We start from the raw sequence: 17,645 nt of genomic DNA on the forward strand, positions 1-17,645 counted from the left end.
ACAAATGCATTAAATGACTGAAAAAATACTAAACATTTACATAGATATTGAAAAATGTAATAATATTTTAAATGCAAAAAAACAGAAGCATTTTTGTGAGACAGATTTTGCTTGCTTCATTTTTTGTAGAGAATGCAGCTAGACATGGTCCTTAACAGTCTGCAGGAGCAGTCCCATGTTGCGTCTTTACTTGGATACAGTTCGCCTTCAGAATCAACGTCTGGTGCTTCTCATGCTTCTTCAGTGGATCAGCCTTTTGATTGCTCAGGGATCAATAACCACTTTTACTTGTCAGAAGTACTTCTGAAGACTCTTCTGTTAAATATTGGCTTTTACACTGTAAATATTCAAGCCCTGCTGTTTTTCTTTTTGCATAAAGTATTTAATTTCCTACAGTATGTTACTGTAGCCATTGATACATCCTTCTATAAAGAATTGGATTTTGAGATTTTCTGGATAATAACTTTAATTTATTGGCAACACTAAACATTTTATAGTTTAGATTGAGAAAGATTGTGCTGAATATAGACATCTGAAAGTCTCCTGTTAATAGTGTTATTATATACAATTTTAAGGAATTAAAAAACTATTGTTATGGATTAATGTACCTTACAAACATTTGTCAGTTTGTTTTAGACTTTGTGATCAGCAATATGGTTTGTGCATGGAGCATTGCAGCTTGTTATGATTAGGTCTTGGTCTGACTTTAGGACTTCAGGGGAATCTCCACCATAGCTCCAGCATTGTGACTTCATTTTTGTTGCATTTCCTAGAATATTGTGGTGCATGTATTTTATTTTTTAATTTGTATAACTAAATTCTCTTTAAATTACTCATGTGACAGGATCGTGCATTTGGAGAGCTAGAGAAGAACAGTGACAAACAGCAAAACAGCATAGTGCCTACCCAGAGTGATCCACCCACTCACTTTCATCGTCTGCTGTCTGCCATGCATAGACATCTGCTAGCCCACTGCTACATGAGTTCTGATGCAAAAGTGAGTTACCCTTGCTGTGGTGAATAATGTTTTAATCCAAGAGCAATGAAAATATCTTGTTAAGTTTTTGCTCTTTGTTGTGTAGGATCATGGCAGTGTAATGCTACTTCATAAACACCTCTTTCTATTACTACCTTATGCTGCTGAAACATTTAAGAGGGCAACAATACTGTTAGAGGAGAGTACAATAGATAAGCATGTCATCAAAAAGCTACATGGTAAGTAATTGAGTTTTTTATACATATTAGGGGTGACACAAAAATTCCTGTAATTGTAAAAATAAATTATACAGGTTACAGCAATTCCCATTTAGTCAATGACAGAATACTTACCTTCAGATGCAACACACTTGTCCCAGTGCTTCTTTCATTCCTGGAAACATTTTCTATACTCATCTTGTGTTACCATGTCTAGAGCTTTCTGAGATTTTTTTCCCTGGATTTCTAACACAGCAGCAAATTGGCTTCTTTTCTGTCTCAATTTTAATTTCAGGAATAAAAAGAGTCATGGGAGCAAGATCTAGCGAATATGGGATGTGTGAAAAACAACCACGTTGTTTTTGCTCAAAAACTCTTTTGACTGACAATGCAGTGTGTGCTGTGTTGCACAACTTCTCTGGATGTTTGTTTTTTCCGGAAACTTTCCTGCAGATGCCTCAGCAGTTCAGTGTATTGTTGCTTATTAACAGACCAGTCTATTCATAATGAAACTCTTTATTAACAACTCTGTTAATGCCAGAAATGCAATTGTGTTTGACTTGGTGTTCAGTATGACCTGGTGTGATTTTTCTGGCCAAAGTCACATGCATGGTTGTAAAATAAATGTCAGAAATAAGGACATGTTTAGCTCAGCACAATGTCACTTGACAGACTGATTAACAAGACTATAGGCATATGATATCTAGTCACATAGTTGATAACTACATCCTACTCTCATGCTATTGACTGGAATTTTGAGTATGTTCTCGTATATGTGAATATATCTCTATATATATAAAATCCAACATCTGTCTGTGTCTGTATGTCTGTCCGCTTTTCACGAGAGAACTACTTAACGGATTTAGATTGTTTTTTTTTTCTATTATTTACTTTAACATTCTGGATGATCTTGTGACTTCTTTCATTGCGCCCTGTATCATAATTCGCTTGCGGTACCAATGTATTTGTGCGAATCCGAGATACATGCAGCAGGCTAAGGGGAGAGGGGCGGGGCCCTCCTCACTGACATGCTAGCCTCGGGGCGTTCCTTACCACCGCTTAACTAGCGAACAAGAGAACTACTTAATGGATTTAGATTGAGTTTTTTTCTGTAATTTGCTTGAACATTCCGGTTGATTTTGCAACTTCTCTCATCACGCTAAGAACCATGGTTTGCTTGCAGGAGCGATATATTCATGCTAATCTGAGACAGAGGCTGTGGGCTGAGGGGAGGGGAAGAGTGACGTCAGGAGTAGGGAGCCAGGCAGGGCCCTCCTCACTGTCCTGTTTCACTACTGCATGGGCAGAGCCGCTGGGGACAGATAGTATTGTGTATATATTTATAAATTATTTTTTATTTAAACTGTCATGAGGCATCAAATTGGTTGACTAGATCCAAAACAAAAAAAAAATAGAATTAAGACAGAATACAATGGGATCAAGGTAAAATCAAGTCATCTATAGCAATATACTATGGTCCTTCTGGATTAACAAACATTACCTGGTACCTGTAACCTTTAAATAGATTTCTTTTGGGTTGCAGTGAAGGCTGGAGACAGAAAATGGAATTAATATATGCGGTGTCTTTGCCATCATGTATTAACTTTTGACCTGGATTCTGTAGTTATTTATGCTATCATGGTGAAGAAAACAAAAGGGACTGCATGTAAGTTATCACTGAGTCTAGAGTTGGAATCTTAAGATGAAGCAATGGCATTGACAGACAGCAACGTCAGTACAGGCAGTCCCCAGGTTACGTACGAGATAGGGACTGTAGGTTTGTACTTAAGTTGAATTTGTATGTAAGTCGGAACAGGTACATTATTTTAATGAATGCTATTGTTGACCGACTGTAACCAAGTGCTCTGCCAATGAATGATGGAGTTTCACCTCTCTCTGACCTTTTTATTATTTCTACTTTATTTTCAATGGTGATGGTTTTTCTCTTCTTTACTATATCACCAGCACTTGCATCAGATTTGTTTTTCAGAGACATTGTTGAAGGGTGAAGACAAAAGGTTAAGATGAGCTCTTCTGCACAACACTGTACAGCTATCACAGCAGGAAGGTACCAATCGTCAACACGTTTGATGTATAGGGTGGTCCAGATCTAATTATGCAATTTTCATTACACTATAACATATTCAGTTAATTACATAGAAAATCACCCGAAAAATCCCGGACCATCGAGAAGTGTGCAAGCTGACGACATGAAGAATCGTCTTAGCACCGAACTGGAATCATCCCTGCATAAATCAAAGTCATCTAGACGATCTGGATCTGCATAATTAGGTCTGAACCACCCTGTACTGACAAGAGACAACTTCCTGCTATGTGCGTAACAGTGCAAGCAGGCTTGCTATTAGAGAATGAATGGGGGCAGTGAGGAACGGTTCATCACCAGCCCACCTCACAGTCACCTCCACTACAGTGTGCTGCCTGCAGTGTACGCAACACCACCGCCCAAATTCAACACGCAGCCAACCGAGGCACACTACAATGCTACCCCCCGCCGCCCCATTCAGCCACAACCGGATCATCACTTTTAGCATTACCAGCCGCGCACCTAGAACGAACAGGGCAGCCGTGTGTGGTGGGCGAGCAGTGAAACCGCTTGCCACCGGGAGCCACCCGAGGGACACTTCACTGCACGAGCAGCGAAATCGCCCCCTTCCAGCCTCCGTCCAGCCACCGCTTGTAGCATCCGCAGGCCGAAGATGACGGAGCGGCAGTTACTGAGGCGCATGCATTACAGCTGCAGACCCGTTCGTATGTTGTAGGTCGGATGTCCGTAACCTGGGGACAACCTGTACTTGCTGTCTTTGCTCAAACTTAAAAAGATAGATTAAGATAGACCTTATTATTGGATTTTGAAGTGTGTTGAGCTTGGCCAGTGGATGTGCTGTCCAAGTGATTATAAAGAAAAATGTTTTGGTTACATATTTTAAGTGACCAATCCACTGTACCTCTTCTAGCTAGCTCTACTGAGTTAATTGAATCTACTGTGCTATTACTGTTATGTAGACTTAGTGTAAGGTGCACTATTTGATAACAATACATTTTGTTTACAATTATGTATCAGTGTGTAAATCTTGGACCCATCATTTGTTAAGGTGAATTTTTTGACTCTGTTATCAGTAAAAGGTCCCTATTTTTTGTTGTTAGTAGGGACTTGCAACCACCAATTGCAAAGATGGGTTATTGTGCAATTACCTAGTTCCATTAGGTAAATTGATGTTTCTCACAGCAGTCCTGAATCGTGTATGCTATATATTGAGTAATCTGAGCAATTTTTTCCAATTTATTATATTCCTGAAGGAAAACATGTGCCAATGCTTTTACATACTGTGAAATGAAGGCTTACAGGTAATTCTGGAGTCTAGCTGTACCTGACAAACCAGCCAGGGTATTTTAAAAAATTAATGTAAAACCAAGATGTTCTCTCATTGTGGGGTACTTGCACATTCTCTGAGAGGTCACAAAATGAATCATTAAATTTTTAGAAAATGCAGTGAAGGAAGAATGTTACTAAGATCTGGTTGTGCATGGAAAAATAAGCTGAGTTACATCTAAACAAACAGGAAAAAATTATTTTGGACTGAAAATTGTTCAGTGTAAGTGAAGTTGATCAGCAAGTAACTTGTTTTATGTCCGGAAGCTCACAATGACATTCAAGCTAATGGTTTAAATTTCAGAAATGTCCTCATGCTGTCTCGAAGAATCCTCCTATACACAAGACACAGTATGCACTTTTTTGGAATTTGTCAATTGCTGTAATTATTTTTGCCAAATCTATCATCATTTTCCAATCTGTAAGTGAGCTATTACAGGAAGGACACAAATGGCCTTCTGCAAAGGCGAGAAGTGAAACTCACATTCAACAAATCTATGCCGATTTACACAAACCAGGATTCTAGTGTAGCCAATTGTGACTTTGCAAATAAAACCTTTTATGGCCAACCATGGTGTAGAGAACCACAGGACAAGATAAAGTGTTGGGGCATCTTGGAGGCGAACCTCTTATAATTGGAAAAAAAAAAGAAAGATTTAACAGTAATTTAAGCAATCAGAGATGTCTCCTTCAGGCACGAGTCAGACTGACTGATTGGACATGTGGTGATGTTGGCTGTCTTAGGGTGTTTGAGGCAGTAGGGGTGGGTCCAAGTTCCAGAATCTAGAAGTGACGTCATGGGTCGCCACACCACCAATCTTCAGACCTGAGGATAGGAGGTCAGGAGAGGCAGTAAGTGCTAATGACAATCCATGGTTATGAGTGAAATTTAATATGTAACACACATATGCAAGGTGATCAACAGAGCTAAATTTAATATGAATGAAGTTTTCAGGCTTAGAGGTAAGCTTATTACTAAAATCATTATTCAGGACAAAAGATAAATGAAGTCTTCAAGAGGCAGAATGGTAAAAGTACAAAGAAAAATTAAACTTGTTTTCAGACAAGCTAGAAATTCAAAGAAACACATTAGCAGTAAGGGAAACAAGGAACTTAAAAATAAAAATGTAGTCAAATCTTGAGTGAGAACTGTGCCAGCAAGAGATGAACAGAAACATTTTACAGAAGGGGTTCAACATCTGAAAACATTTAAATCAAAACAGAGTCTAATGTAGAATACACTGGAAAACAGTTCTGTTGGCTTTTTTTTTTCTAACAAGGTATTCATAAAGGTGTTTCCGTCCTTACGCTCATTAATTTATATTCTTTTAGATGTATTGCTAGTTAAAAATGTTAGGAAAAAGCATATGATAATACAGCAGAGGGTTTTGTTCCTACCACCCATCTCTGTTGGCACATAAGAGAATCCACTGGCCTCAAAAGAACCAGTGCTAAGTATTTTAATTTTCAAGTTTACACTAGAGGAGATTTACCAATCTGTGCTACTCAGCTCTTATAGAGGCCATTATGAAATAATTCCTCATACCAAATCATGGTACATTTTTTGCCATTAACCTGTATTCCCATATAAAGACAATGTTTAAACTCTTATACCACAAGTAATTGAGGACACTTCCGATGTTTGATATTCATTTCAAGTCTCCAGACATACTAAGCAGTAACCAATAGATTAATCAGCACAGAGAAGGTGGGAAACTGAGAGATGAAGCAGAAGAGAAAAAATAAAAACACATAAAGCACAGCTCAAAATTCAAAATACTACTCAAAGTCGTTTTTTCAAATGTTAATCTTGGGCTTTGCCGTCTAAATGTAGGTGGATATGCATTTTAGACGGATGCAGCAGTTTGTTTTTTCACTCTATGTTCAGATTATAGTTTTTTCTTGGGCCCATACAGAAAGATCTTTTAGAGAGATTTACATAATTGGACTCAATTTAAGTACATTATTGTCCTGAGTCACACAACTCTAATTCTAGATCATATGATCTTGATAATTTATTTAAAAATCCGGGCAATAGTTAAAAAATACACTGTAGGTTTTCTGTTATGTTTATTGGTCTACTATACTGATACTGATAAATGTAATGTTGAAGAGTACATTTTGCCTAATCTTTTGGTTTTTTTTTTAGCTGTACTGTTTAGCTCTGCAGCAGGAAGCATTTTGTGCCAGATAATATATTCTCTCTTGCTGCTGTCACCAAGCATTACAAGACCATTGCTGCCTCACCTTCTTTCTCTACTGGAACATATTAATGAGCTAAGCTGTTTTTTACCTGATATGGGACTACTGGAAGAGTCTGAACTGGGGCAGACACCTCTGGGTATGGTAAAAGGGATTTCTCATTCTTACTTCTTTAGTAGTGGATGCACATTTCTTTAATATAGTCTTTTTAGTTTTAGTTAGTGAGTAAATCTTTTGGTTTTCAGCACAACTTTTCAGTATACTGTCTGCTGTAATGTTAGTAGAATTAATTTTTGATATTTGTTGAAAATGCATACGTCCCATTCAAGTTTTTTACAAATGCTTAAGTCACATTTATTTTTATGTAACTGTACATATTTTGTAGCATATTTGATTTAACTACACTTGAGTATCTGCTTGTTTATATTTTTAGAATCTTCTGGTAACTCTGACACACTAAATGGATTACTGCCTGTGTCTGAGACATGGCATTGGTTGCTTGATTTGGAAAGATCAGTGGCACTTTTGGTTGGACGTTGTTTAGGAGGAATGCTACAAGGTCCTCCACTTTCAGAACAAGAAAAAGAAACAGAGGTCTGGCTGAATAACCCACTTTTACAAAATGGTCTGGAAGTGGATGGAGAACAGCTGGGTAGGCAAATACAAGGGTGTTTCAAAGAACATGCATTAAATATGAATTTAATATTTTTGTTGCTAAGATGTTGCCCTCATTAGTGCATAAGCTTCTTTTATTCTTTATATAATGGTGTTATCTATTTAACATGCACTAAATCTATTGACAACTTCCTCTCAAGTTTCACTGGATGAAATTCTTTCTAGGCTCCTTGATGACAAGGCTAATTGAAAAGACACTATCAAGCGGTACTGAATCAAAGTCAGTGGATGAGAGTTTGTCTGAGGAAATCTGTGTGCTGGTTGATATAGCACTAGGAATCCATAGGGAACCGGCACATGGGGTCTGGAGGAAGATAAAGGACTATGCTATTAGCAGAGGTATTTTAATAAATAATATTTACTTAAGTGGTCATACAAGATATGTGTTTAAGCCTTTCTTCAAACTTTTAGAATTGCTCAATCATTAGGTGGGTTGAAGCGCAGGTTTTGTCCAGAGACAGAAAGTCTCACACAGTGTGTTGCCATCCGTGTGCACAGTTGGGAGACTTCCCTGGAAGGGTGAATAGGCTCTTGGCCAGAGTGTGAGTAAATCCAGTTGTCGTTGTCCATGTTGGAACAAATGACATACATAAGGGCAGGCTGTCAGTTCTGCAATTCAATTTTAAAGAATTAGGTGCCAGGCAGAGAAGCAGAACTGGTAGTCTTCTTTGAAGTTCTGCCTGTGCAATCATCAGTCTGGGCAAAACTGAGGAGGTTCAAATGCTTAACATAAGGCTCAAATCTTGGTGTAGGGTATAAATATATACATTTATTGGGCAATATATACATTTATTATGCATTAGGACTCCTTTTGGAACAAATGGGACTTGTACCACCATGAGGGGTTACATTTGAAATGGAGGGGCACCAATGTTTTTGGGGGGGGGGGGGGCATATGAGCAAGTTATTTGAGGATTGTTTAAACTAGGGAATTGTCAAGCAGAAAGTTTAAGACAGGATAGTTTTAGACTTGCACATGAACCAACAAACAATAATGTAAAATCAAATATGCATAGTAACATGAATTCTAACCCAAAATATAAAAGTAAAATAAGTAACAGATTAAAAGTACCTTGACTTAATGCTTGAAATATCAAATATAAAACAACTGAGTATTTAGCTGAATAAAATTATGTTAATATAGCAATAATAAAGATGGGGATGAGAATAATATAGATGGGTATGTATTTTTTAGGAAGGATAGACAGGCAAGAAAAGTAGAGGGGTTTGCTGTTTTAAAACAAAATTTATTCTTCAGCTGGATGATGAGACACATCTTAGTGAGGATGTCTGAAAAAGCATTAGGGAAGGAGGCCTTATTTTAGGAGTGTGCTATAGACTATCTATTGCAGACAGTAATTTTAATGCACATATCCATCCATCCATTTTCCAACCCGCTGAATCCGAACACAGGGTCACGGGGGTCTGCTGGAGCCAATCCCAGCCAACACAGGGCACAAGGCAGGAACCAATCCCAGGCAGGGTGCCAACCCACCACAGGACACACACAAACACACCCACACACCAAGCACACACTAGGGCCAATTTAGAATCGCCAGTCCACCTAACCAGCATGTCTTTGGACTGTGGGAGGAAACCGGAACGCCCGGAGGAAACCCACGCAGACACGGGGAGAACATGCAAACTCCACGCAGGGAGGGCCCGGGAAGCAAACCCGGGTACCCAGGTCTCCCAACTGCGAGGCAGCAGCGCTACCCACTGTGCCACCGTGCCACCCTAATGCACATATTTTTAATAATATTATAAAGGCAAGTTTACAATGGGATATTATAGTCATTGAGGAGTACAAGAGCAGGAGATGTAATCAGTGACTATTTTGTAGCACAATATATTAAAGCACCACAGGGGGAAGTGTGCTAGAGTTAGCATTTTATAATAACCAGGATAGTTTAGATGTGATTGAACAACTAGAGTCAAGTGACCATAATTTAATACATTTTTCAGTGTTTTGGAAGAGCATAGATGCAAAGACTAAAACAGTTAAATTTAATTTTGGTAGGGAAGCTTTTGAACAGATGCAGTAAAGTCTAAAAGGGATAATTTGGGTTAAGCTTTTAAGTGTAGAAACAGTTTAGGAGTAGTGGAACAGGTTTAAAAATGCTTTACATACTGTATATCATAGTTACATTCTAAACTTTGAAATTAGTAGGGAATTTAAAAAATTCTGCAGTGGGTTTACAAGGAATTGAAAAAAAAATGCTGCAAAGGAAAAAAAACAGCTGTATAAGGTATATAACTGTGAGAACTCTTAATGAGTCGTGGGGCCTGTGACAGCATGAAGGCAACCATTAAGAAGGATATTAGTGAAGCAAAGAGGCAGTTAGAGATGACTATTGTAGATAGAGCGAAGGGTGACCCAAAGAGATTTTTTCAGTACTGTATTTAAATAGTAAAAGAACGCTCAAAGAAGAGGTGGAGTGTATCAGGATTATTAAAAGGAATTAAAATATGCAGACATTGAAATAGTAAATGCTTTAAACTTGGATTTTTCTGAAGTCTTCACAAGTCAGGAAGTGGATAACCTCTCAGCAGTAACAGGGACCACTAAGGAGGTACTGAGGGATTTGGAAATTGTGGAGGGTGAAGTACTGCTCAAATGAAATAGTCTGAAATTAAACAAATCACCAGGATCAGATAATATTTACCCTTGAATTCTTAAGGAGATTAATTAATACATAAATAAACCCTTCATGTATATTTTTATGAAATCACTACGCACTGGAGAAATTCTGAAGGACTGGAAAATGGCCAATTTTATCATGTTATATAAAAAGGGTAATCTGGCAGATCCAAGTAAATACAGGCCAGTAAGCTCAAAGTTCACCACAGGTAAATTAAGCAAAGTATCTATCTATCTATCTATCTATCTATCTATCTATCTATCTATCTATCTATCTATCTATCTATCTATCTATCTATCTATCTATCTATCTATCTATCTATCTATCTATCTATCTATCTATCTATCTATCTATCTATCTATAAGGGTAAGGTTGAGCAACACATGGCAAGAACAGGAGTTTTATTGAACATTTTTACTGAAGTGTTCAATCATATCCCCTGTTCAACAATGGATCAAGATTGTTACTTTAAATTGACTTCAACAAAAACATAGGGGCACAGTTGAAAATTTGTTAAATTTCTTACAAACATTAGAAAGTTTTTCTTCAAGCAGAGAACCACAGACACATGGAATAAGTTACCAAATAATGTGGCAAATGGTAAGACTTTAGCAACCTTCAAAACTTTATGTTATTTTGGAAGAATGAAGTAGATTGGACTGGCAAGCTTTGTTGGGCTGAATGGCCTGTTCTCGATTACATTTTTCTAATGTTCTAGTGTAATATTGTAAATTAAAATGCTTTAATAACTATTACTGTACTCAGTTAACAAGGAACATTTAGACTTAAATATTATGAATTTTTCTATAGACACATTTTTACAAAAAAAAATGTTTTTTCTTCTGTGTGATGCGATTCCAACTTTTTAATTTATTTTTTCTTGAGAATGGGAGAATGGAAGTGATGTTAGAGATGTCCAACTGGATTCAGTCACCAGATTTGTGTTAGCTGCTTTGTTGAAACATTCTGGATTTCATAAGGAAGCATACTGGGAAGAAAGGTAAATGCTGGTTTGTCTTTTTTATGTATTTGCATTAAAGAAACCCACCTTTAATTTTTTAATTTTAAAGTTCCGAATTATTCATTACATAGTGCTCAGAACAAATGTGAAATGATCTTGCTCCTGCTTCGTCTTTCCTGGTTACTTTAAATGTTTATAAAATGCTTTCTGTAAATTACAGCGGCTTTTCGGTTTCAAATCATATTCACAGAGGCAGATGTTTAATATTTTAGTAGCTTTCAGGCTTTTATGTGCAAATATTGTTAAATGTGAGTAATAGATTTCAGATATGTGGTCGACATTCTGGCATTTCAGCAGATGAATCAGTCACAACACACACCTTATAGATTATTTATATATAATGAATGATTTGTGAAAGAATAAAATGCCTCTTATTAAAGTTCAAGCTACTTTTGTCATCTTAAGTAAGGCGTACATCTCTAAATAAAGCTTATATAATTAATTTTGTTTCATTGTCTATATTTAGATCAAGTTTCTAGTATGCTGCTATCCATTTTCTGATACATGTATACCATTATAGGTTTACATGAAGATTGAATCCTCATAGTGGCAAGTTTTGGTTCATGCAAAAGCAGTGCAGTTTTTTGTAGAGTGCCCAACGCAAATGCAAATATTACACTTGAATGGTAAATACAAAACATTTGGCAAAAGTCAAACTGAAGTGACAGATATCAAATATAAATAACATATGTTAAAATTCAAAAATGTAACATAGATGGAAAGTGTCAGACTTAAGTGCCAGTTGTCAGATTTGAATGGAAACATTCAAACTTCATGTGTGCTGCAGTAAGTCTTAGTTTTGAAAAGAATTTCCCATTCATGTTGATGACATCAATTTAACTGCTGTTGACTTAAAAAAATACTCTGACTCTATCATTCAACTCTTTATAGATTTTTCTGTGAAAGATGTCAATTTTTTTCATTATTTAAATTGTGCCCAACATATAACTAGCAAATGTCTAAAAACGTATGATCACTCCATACACTCTACATATGTCAAATTTGAACAATATGTTCCTGTTCAGAGCAACCAGTTGCATGCATTGGTAAGTCATACTATTTATAAGATGTGTTGCATGTGTAATTATGTTTTTTTCTGCCTGTTTGTTACAGACAATATTGTCTGGCTTGCATTTCTTGCTTTCTTAGAATGACAGAAAATAACATTCAGTTAGCCCATTTGGTAATTGAGATCAATGACTGGCATTTGATGCCTGAAGTGTGATTCACAGTTTATTTAGTTTTCTTTACTGCTCAAAGTGTGGTAATGAGGTGTCAACTAACTGCTATCTATCATGTAAAACCAAACAATCCACAGTAGTTGACCTTGTCAACATCTAGAAACAGTTTCAACCTTCTAACTCCTCATAGTGACTTTTGTCGATACCAGTATCGAAAGAGTTAAGATTCAATCAAATTGCAGGTACCATATTTAACACATATACCTGATATTTCCGATTTATATCATACGGCGGATCCAGTGGGTATTTGTCATTTAATCTTGACTTTTTCCATTTACATATGACATTTGTCGTTTAAATATGACATTTACAATTTAACTTTAGGATCTAACATTTAAACTTGATAACTTCCACTTGGTATTTGTAGTAAAAAAAGATATTTTACTGTTTGCTTCTTTTACATGTATCAAAAAGGTCAAAAAAGATCACATTGTTTTGCAAATTATATTCTTTAGAAAGTATACCTCTGTAGGATACTATTCCATTTCAAGCATCACATATTGTACATCTACAGTATTGCAGGGCAAGTTTAGATTCACCACTTAATCTAATTATAAAGTACATTGTAGCTTAAACATTTTTGATAGTTTTGAGGCTCTTTCCAACAGGTCTGAACCATCAGAGAAACTCCGTGAGGTCTATCAGATTGTGTACAATGTCCGTACTGCCTTGTTGTCCATTAAAAGCTCAGAAGAAAGCAGCGCTGATGTTCAGACAGTATCCCAGCCTGTTCAGGTAACCAAGTATATTGGATTTTTTTGACAATATAGAGTCTTCATATTCTTTACTTACTTTCTTAGAAACCACAAAAGTTTTTTGAATTCACTGATACAAACATTTGTTATTTTTGGTGAACAGAACAAATGGGTCGGTCTTTAGGGCTGCTGTCCAAACCCTAAATAGGCAATGTAACTCCAGTCTAAAACTTAAAATTTATGAAAGCTGTACTTTATAATGTGCTTTGCGTTTTTCTCAAACTGTATGCTTTGTTTATTTAATTAAAAGACTTGTTAAAACTAAAAAAGGTCAAATAAAACACATTAGTAGAGTACCTTTCTCAAAGAAAAGTTTCATTAATTTCTAATGAATTTATTAGATTTGATAGTGAACACTTGTATGATGTCTTGTTGTGAGTTTTAAATGTGTAGTCAATAGCTGTAAAAGTTATTTTGTTCTTAATCATAAGATGGGATTTTAAAAAACACTTTAAGACTGAGAGCGGTTATGGGTAGGGAATGTTTGAGTGAAAACAAGAGTTTATGATTTATTTTTTTCTTTTTATACTGTAATTCTCTTAATATTTATTGAAGCAATAAATGTATAAATGAAGAGAACAAAGCCCTGTCAATTCAACTCAAAATAAGAGGAAAGGATATTTTACTAGGAGCTGGTTTTCTGGAACATGTGAACCCTTAACCCACAGTTAACAAGTAGTCAAGTACTCTGTTGTTCAGTCACAGAGGGTAACTGCAGGGCATATCTCCAACTAGCAAATCTTTGTTTTTAATTACAGTAAATAACTTGGTACACATTTAAATTGCATTTTCTTTCTATACTGTGCTATATCTAAAGCATTTAGGATAAAAATAGAATTAAATAAAATTTTGTCTGACTTGAGATTAGTGAATACAGTGAATTCAGATATGATTCAATAGCTAGCTAGCCAGGCTACTTTCAGAACCTAATAGGATAAGGAGCAAAAGTGATAAAGCTCAAATCCTGGAAATACCATACTAACTTTATCTTTAGGACACATAAATGTAATGAATTATTATTATTATAAGAGCACCATGCCTTAAATGACGGTCACCTGCCATCCCAGATAAATTTGGGTATAACTGATATACCAGTTGTAGACCAGTAATTGGAAGAGAGGTGGAAGGGAATTCAGCTATTGAATCTAAAGCAGTAGTTCAACAGAAGACCATTCATTTAGGCTTTATTTAACTACAGAAAGCACCCTCTGATAACTGTTTAGTGCAATAGAAGACATAAGAAGATATCAGTTCTAAGATATCCAAACTCTGATGGTACTTTAGTATTACAAGGAGAGTAAGTAGAAACAGTGTAGATTTGGCCCAGTTAATCTCAAACCAAAGCAATGTCCATACCTCATGAATAGTTCAAAAACTTATACATTAATCATATGGTTGCTTACAATAATAGAATATAGTTTACATATCACAAAAAAACAAAAGATTTCATAAACTTTGTTTGGGGTTTTTTGGACTGAACTGCAATGACGAGAGGTTTCAAAGATGACCCACACAAAGAGCCAGTAGGAAAGGCCTTAGAGCCTTTCAGAAAAACGTAGGCAAGATGAGCCTTCACTGAGTTATCTCGGGTGACTACAAAAGGATTAGTGTAGAGTTCTGTAATAAAACGAATAAAACATACCATTTAATTATTCTGTTGACATTTGCTTAAAATATTCTTGTTTCTTCCCTGCTGCAGTACAGGGAGTGAGTATATTAAATTACATAAATTACATTAACACACAACATAATACAGTTGAATTTGTGCAGTGATGACATATAAAGTGTAATAAGGAAACATTTATATGCAAAAAGTAGACATGGATAAACCACAGAAATATTTTCATTTTATCCATTTGACCTGTTGTATATGTTGGGCACACTGGTTGGGCACCAATTGTTACAGTATGTGGTGACATGTCTGTAACAAGATTATATTTTATTGAGGCTGTAGAAGATAATCAACATTGATACTGCATGTTCATACTGTTTTCTGGTTTATAAAACAGTTTTTTTGTCTTATGATACATAGTAAATGTAAATAAATGAGATTACTATTTAAATATTTTGCAAAGAGATTCAGTGTAAATTTAAACTTTTCTTTGTTATTTGAAAATTCTAAAATGGACATTCAGTTTTCTTACGAAGTGGACGAGGATGGAAGTAAGGGGATATCTTCTGAAAATGCAGACAGAGTGGTGAAAGAACAAGATCATCATCCCAACAGCAATATTGAGACTGCAGAACACAATCAAGAGGAAGAAGCCCCCAGCATCAGTAGTATGTTGAGGCTTAATATATTTAAAATGACTGTATTAATCTTTCCAAGGTTTAGTGTTTAATCTCTGATTTTGGAATTTGTTTTACAATATCAAACTTTTGCCTATTCAAGTAGATTTCAGTTTATTTGCAGTAACCTGTTAGTAGTAGTTCACCAGTGTATGAAAAAGTTATACTATTCCTCTGTATATAAGATGTCCCAAAAATTCCTGAAATTGTTTTTTTTTTTTTTAACTTTATTATACAACTTACTGCAGTTCCCTTTAGGCACTGTCAGAATACTCCCCTTAAGATGCAATAAACGTGTCCCAGCAATTCTTCCATTCCTAGAAACATTTCCTGTACTCATAATTTGTTAGCATGTCTAGAGCCTTCTGCATTTTTTTTCTTGCATATTTAACATGGTAGCAAATCATCTTCCCTTCAGATTTGTAATTTCGGGAACAATAAAGTAACAGGGTGTGAGAGGTATGAAGCAACAACCACATTATTTTTGGTCAAAAACTCTTTGACTGATAACACAATGTGTGCAAGGTACACTATCATGGTGCAGTGGTGTGTAAAGGTGCACTGGCATGTTGTATAATGCAGTTTTGCGTGCACCAGTGTTTGGAGATTTTTTCTTAAAGCTTTCCCCCAGATGTCTCGGTACAGCTCAGTGTAATGTTGCTGATTCATGGGGAAACTCTTTATTAACAAGATTGTTATTGTGAAAAAACATGATCATTGTTGTTTTGATGTTCATTATGACCCAACATGGTTTTTTCAGCATGTAGATATCAAAAACATACTTTTTTGTTGTTCAGTATGACCCAACATGTTTTTTTTCAACTTGTAGATAAAAATTCGTCAAAGTCACATGCACTGTACAATAAATGTCAGAAATGCACATCTTGATCAACTCAGTACATTGACACTTGCCAGTATGATTAACAAGACTGTATACATGTGACACCTAGCAGCATAATTGATAACTACATCTTCCTCCTGTGCTGTCCAGTTTCAGAAGTTTTTGGGTCCCCCCTACACATTATATTTTTTTATTAATGTGTTTCAGTTTCCTGCAGTCTAGGGTTAGTTTCTGCTTCTGCATTTCTTCATTACAGAGTTGTGCTGTGGTTAGTGTTGCATTCCCTGGCTCTAGGAGGCTGGGTTCAGATTTCCCTGTGTTTGAATTTTTTCTATCAAGTTCACCACTTTTCATCCCACATCCCAAGTACTGTACATATATTTTGGAGTAATTTTGCCTATGTAATGTAACAGTGCTCCGTGTAGTGGTGGTTTCTGCCTTTGCCAACCCTAGAGTACATTAAATGAATAGATACTGTTAGTACTGGAAAAGAAGCTGATAAACTGCAATGGTTTTGATTGAAACTCAGATGTTAAAATGTAATTTTCAGATAAGAACGTATGCTCTTCATTTTAAACTATGTGGATTTTATTTGATAATCATGTTTATTTAATGTTTCGCTTTGTATTTTAAGAGCACAGAGGTTTTGTAGATTTTTTTTAACACTTCAATATTTGTTTTTTGATTTAGCTTTTCAGTGTACAGAAACAATTGCTAAAATGATTATAAAGTTAACCACACAAATAGTGATTACTTCTTTTAACATTCCTGTATACAGCTAAGCTTGGAGTGAATATTACCATAAATCTTCTGTTTTAATAAATTGTAATCATCTGAGATTCCACTTTAAAACCTAAGTGTTCTCAGCTTTTGCATTAGATGCAAATCTGTAATCAAATAGATATGTTTTTTATTGTGAGAATTTATGTTTTTTCATACGTATGAATAATTAAGGTGCTTCTGTTTGTATAATGTAATTATATGGTTTTTTTTGATATATACTACCAGTCAAAAGTTTTAGAACACCTCAGTTCTTTTTCAGTTTTTATGGCAATGCACACAGTTTAATGTCTTAGTGTTTCATGAAATCAAGGCATAGAAGAAATTAACAATGACAAATAAAAAACTAAGTCAAGGAATCATTAAGTGTGCAAAATTTTTTTTAATTTTTTGATTAATCAAAATATTCCCCTTTTGTTTATATAATAGCCAAACTGTGTCAGCCAAACTCGACGGCATACAAACACCCTATGTGATGAACCAAAGATTTTAACTTTTGATTCATCAGTCCATAAGAATTTCTTTCAGTTTGCATTAGTCCACAGATAGTATTTCAAGGCCCTATTTTGTCCTTTAAGGAATGGCTTACTTACTGCCACTTGCTCTGTCAAATC

At 35.7% G+C, this 17,645-nt stretch overlaps 1 protein-coding gene across 6 annotated transcripts in view; it reads left to right on the plus strand.

The window, feature by feature from the left end:
• LOC114654402 (probable E3 ubiquitin-protein ligase HERC1) overlaps positions 1-17,645 on the plus strand; it is a 195,758-nt gene that overhangs the window by 51,550 nt on the left and 126,563 nt on the right. For all 6 annotated transcript variants that reach the window (XM_051930060.1, XM_051930063.1, XM_051930064.1 and 3 more), the window contains 9 exons: positions 130-339; positions 845-997; positions 1,083-1,215; positions 6,735-6,926; positions 7,221-7,439; positions 7,628-7,801; positions 10,990-11,104; positions 12,975-13,101; positions 15,257-15,401. In XM_051930060.1, coding sequence (XP_051786020.1) covers positions 130-339; positions 845-997; positions 1,083-1,215; positions 6,735-6,926; positions 7,221-7,439; positions 7,628-7,801; positions 10,990-11,104; positions 12,975-13,101; positions 15,257-15,401 — 1,468 coding nt within the window. The remainder of the gene's footprint in view (positions 1-129; positions 340-844; positions 998-1,082; positions 1,216-6,734; positions 6,927-7,220; positions 7,440-7,627; positions 7,802-10,989; positions 11,105-12,974; positions 13,102-15,256; positions 15,402-17,645) is intronic.

The sequence above is a fragment of the Erpetoichthys calabaricus genome, chromosome 7, assembly GCF_900747795.2.
Source record: "Erpetoichthys calabaricus chromosome 7, fErpCal1.3, whole genome shotgun sequence".
Classification (NCBI taxonomy): domain Eukaryota; kingdom Metazoa; phylum Chordata; class Cladistia; order Polypteriformes; family Polypteridae; genus Erpetoichthys; species Erpetoichthys calabaricus.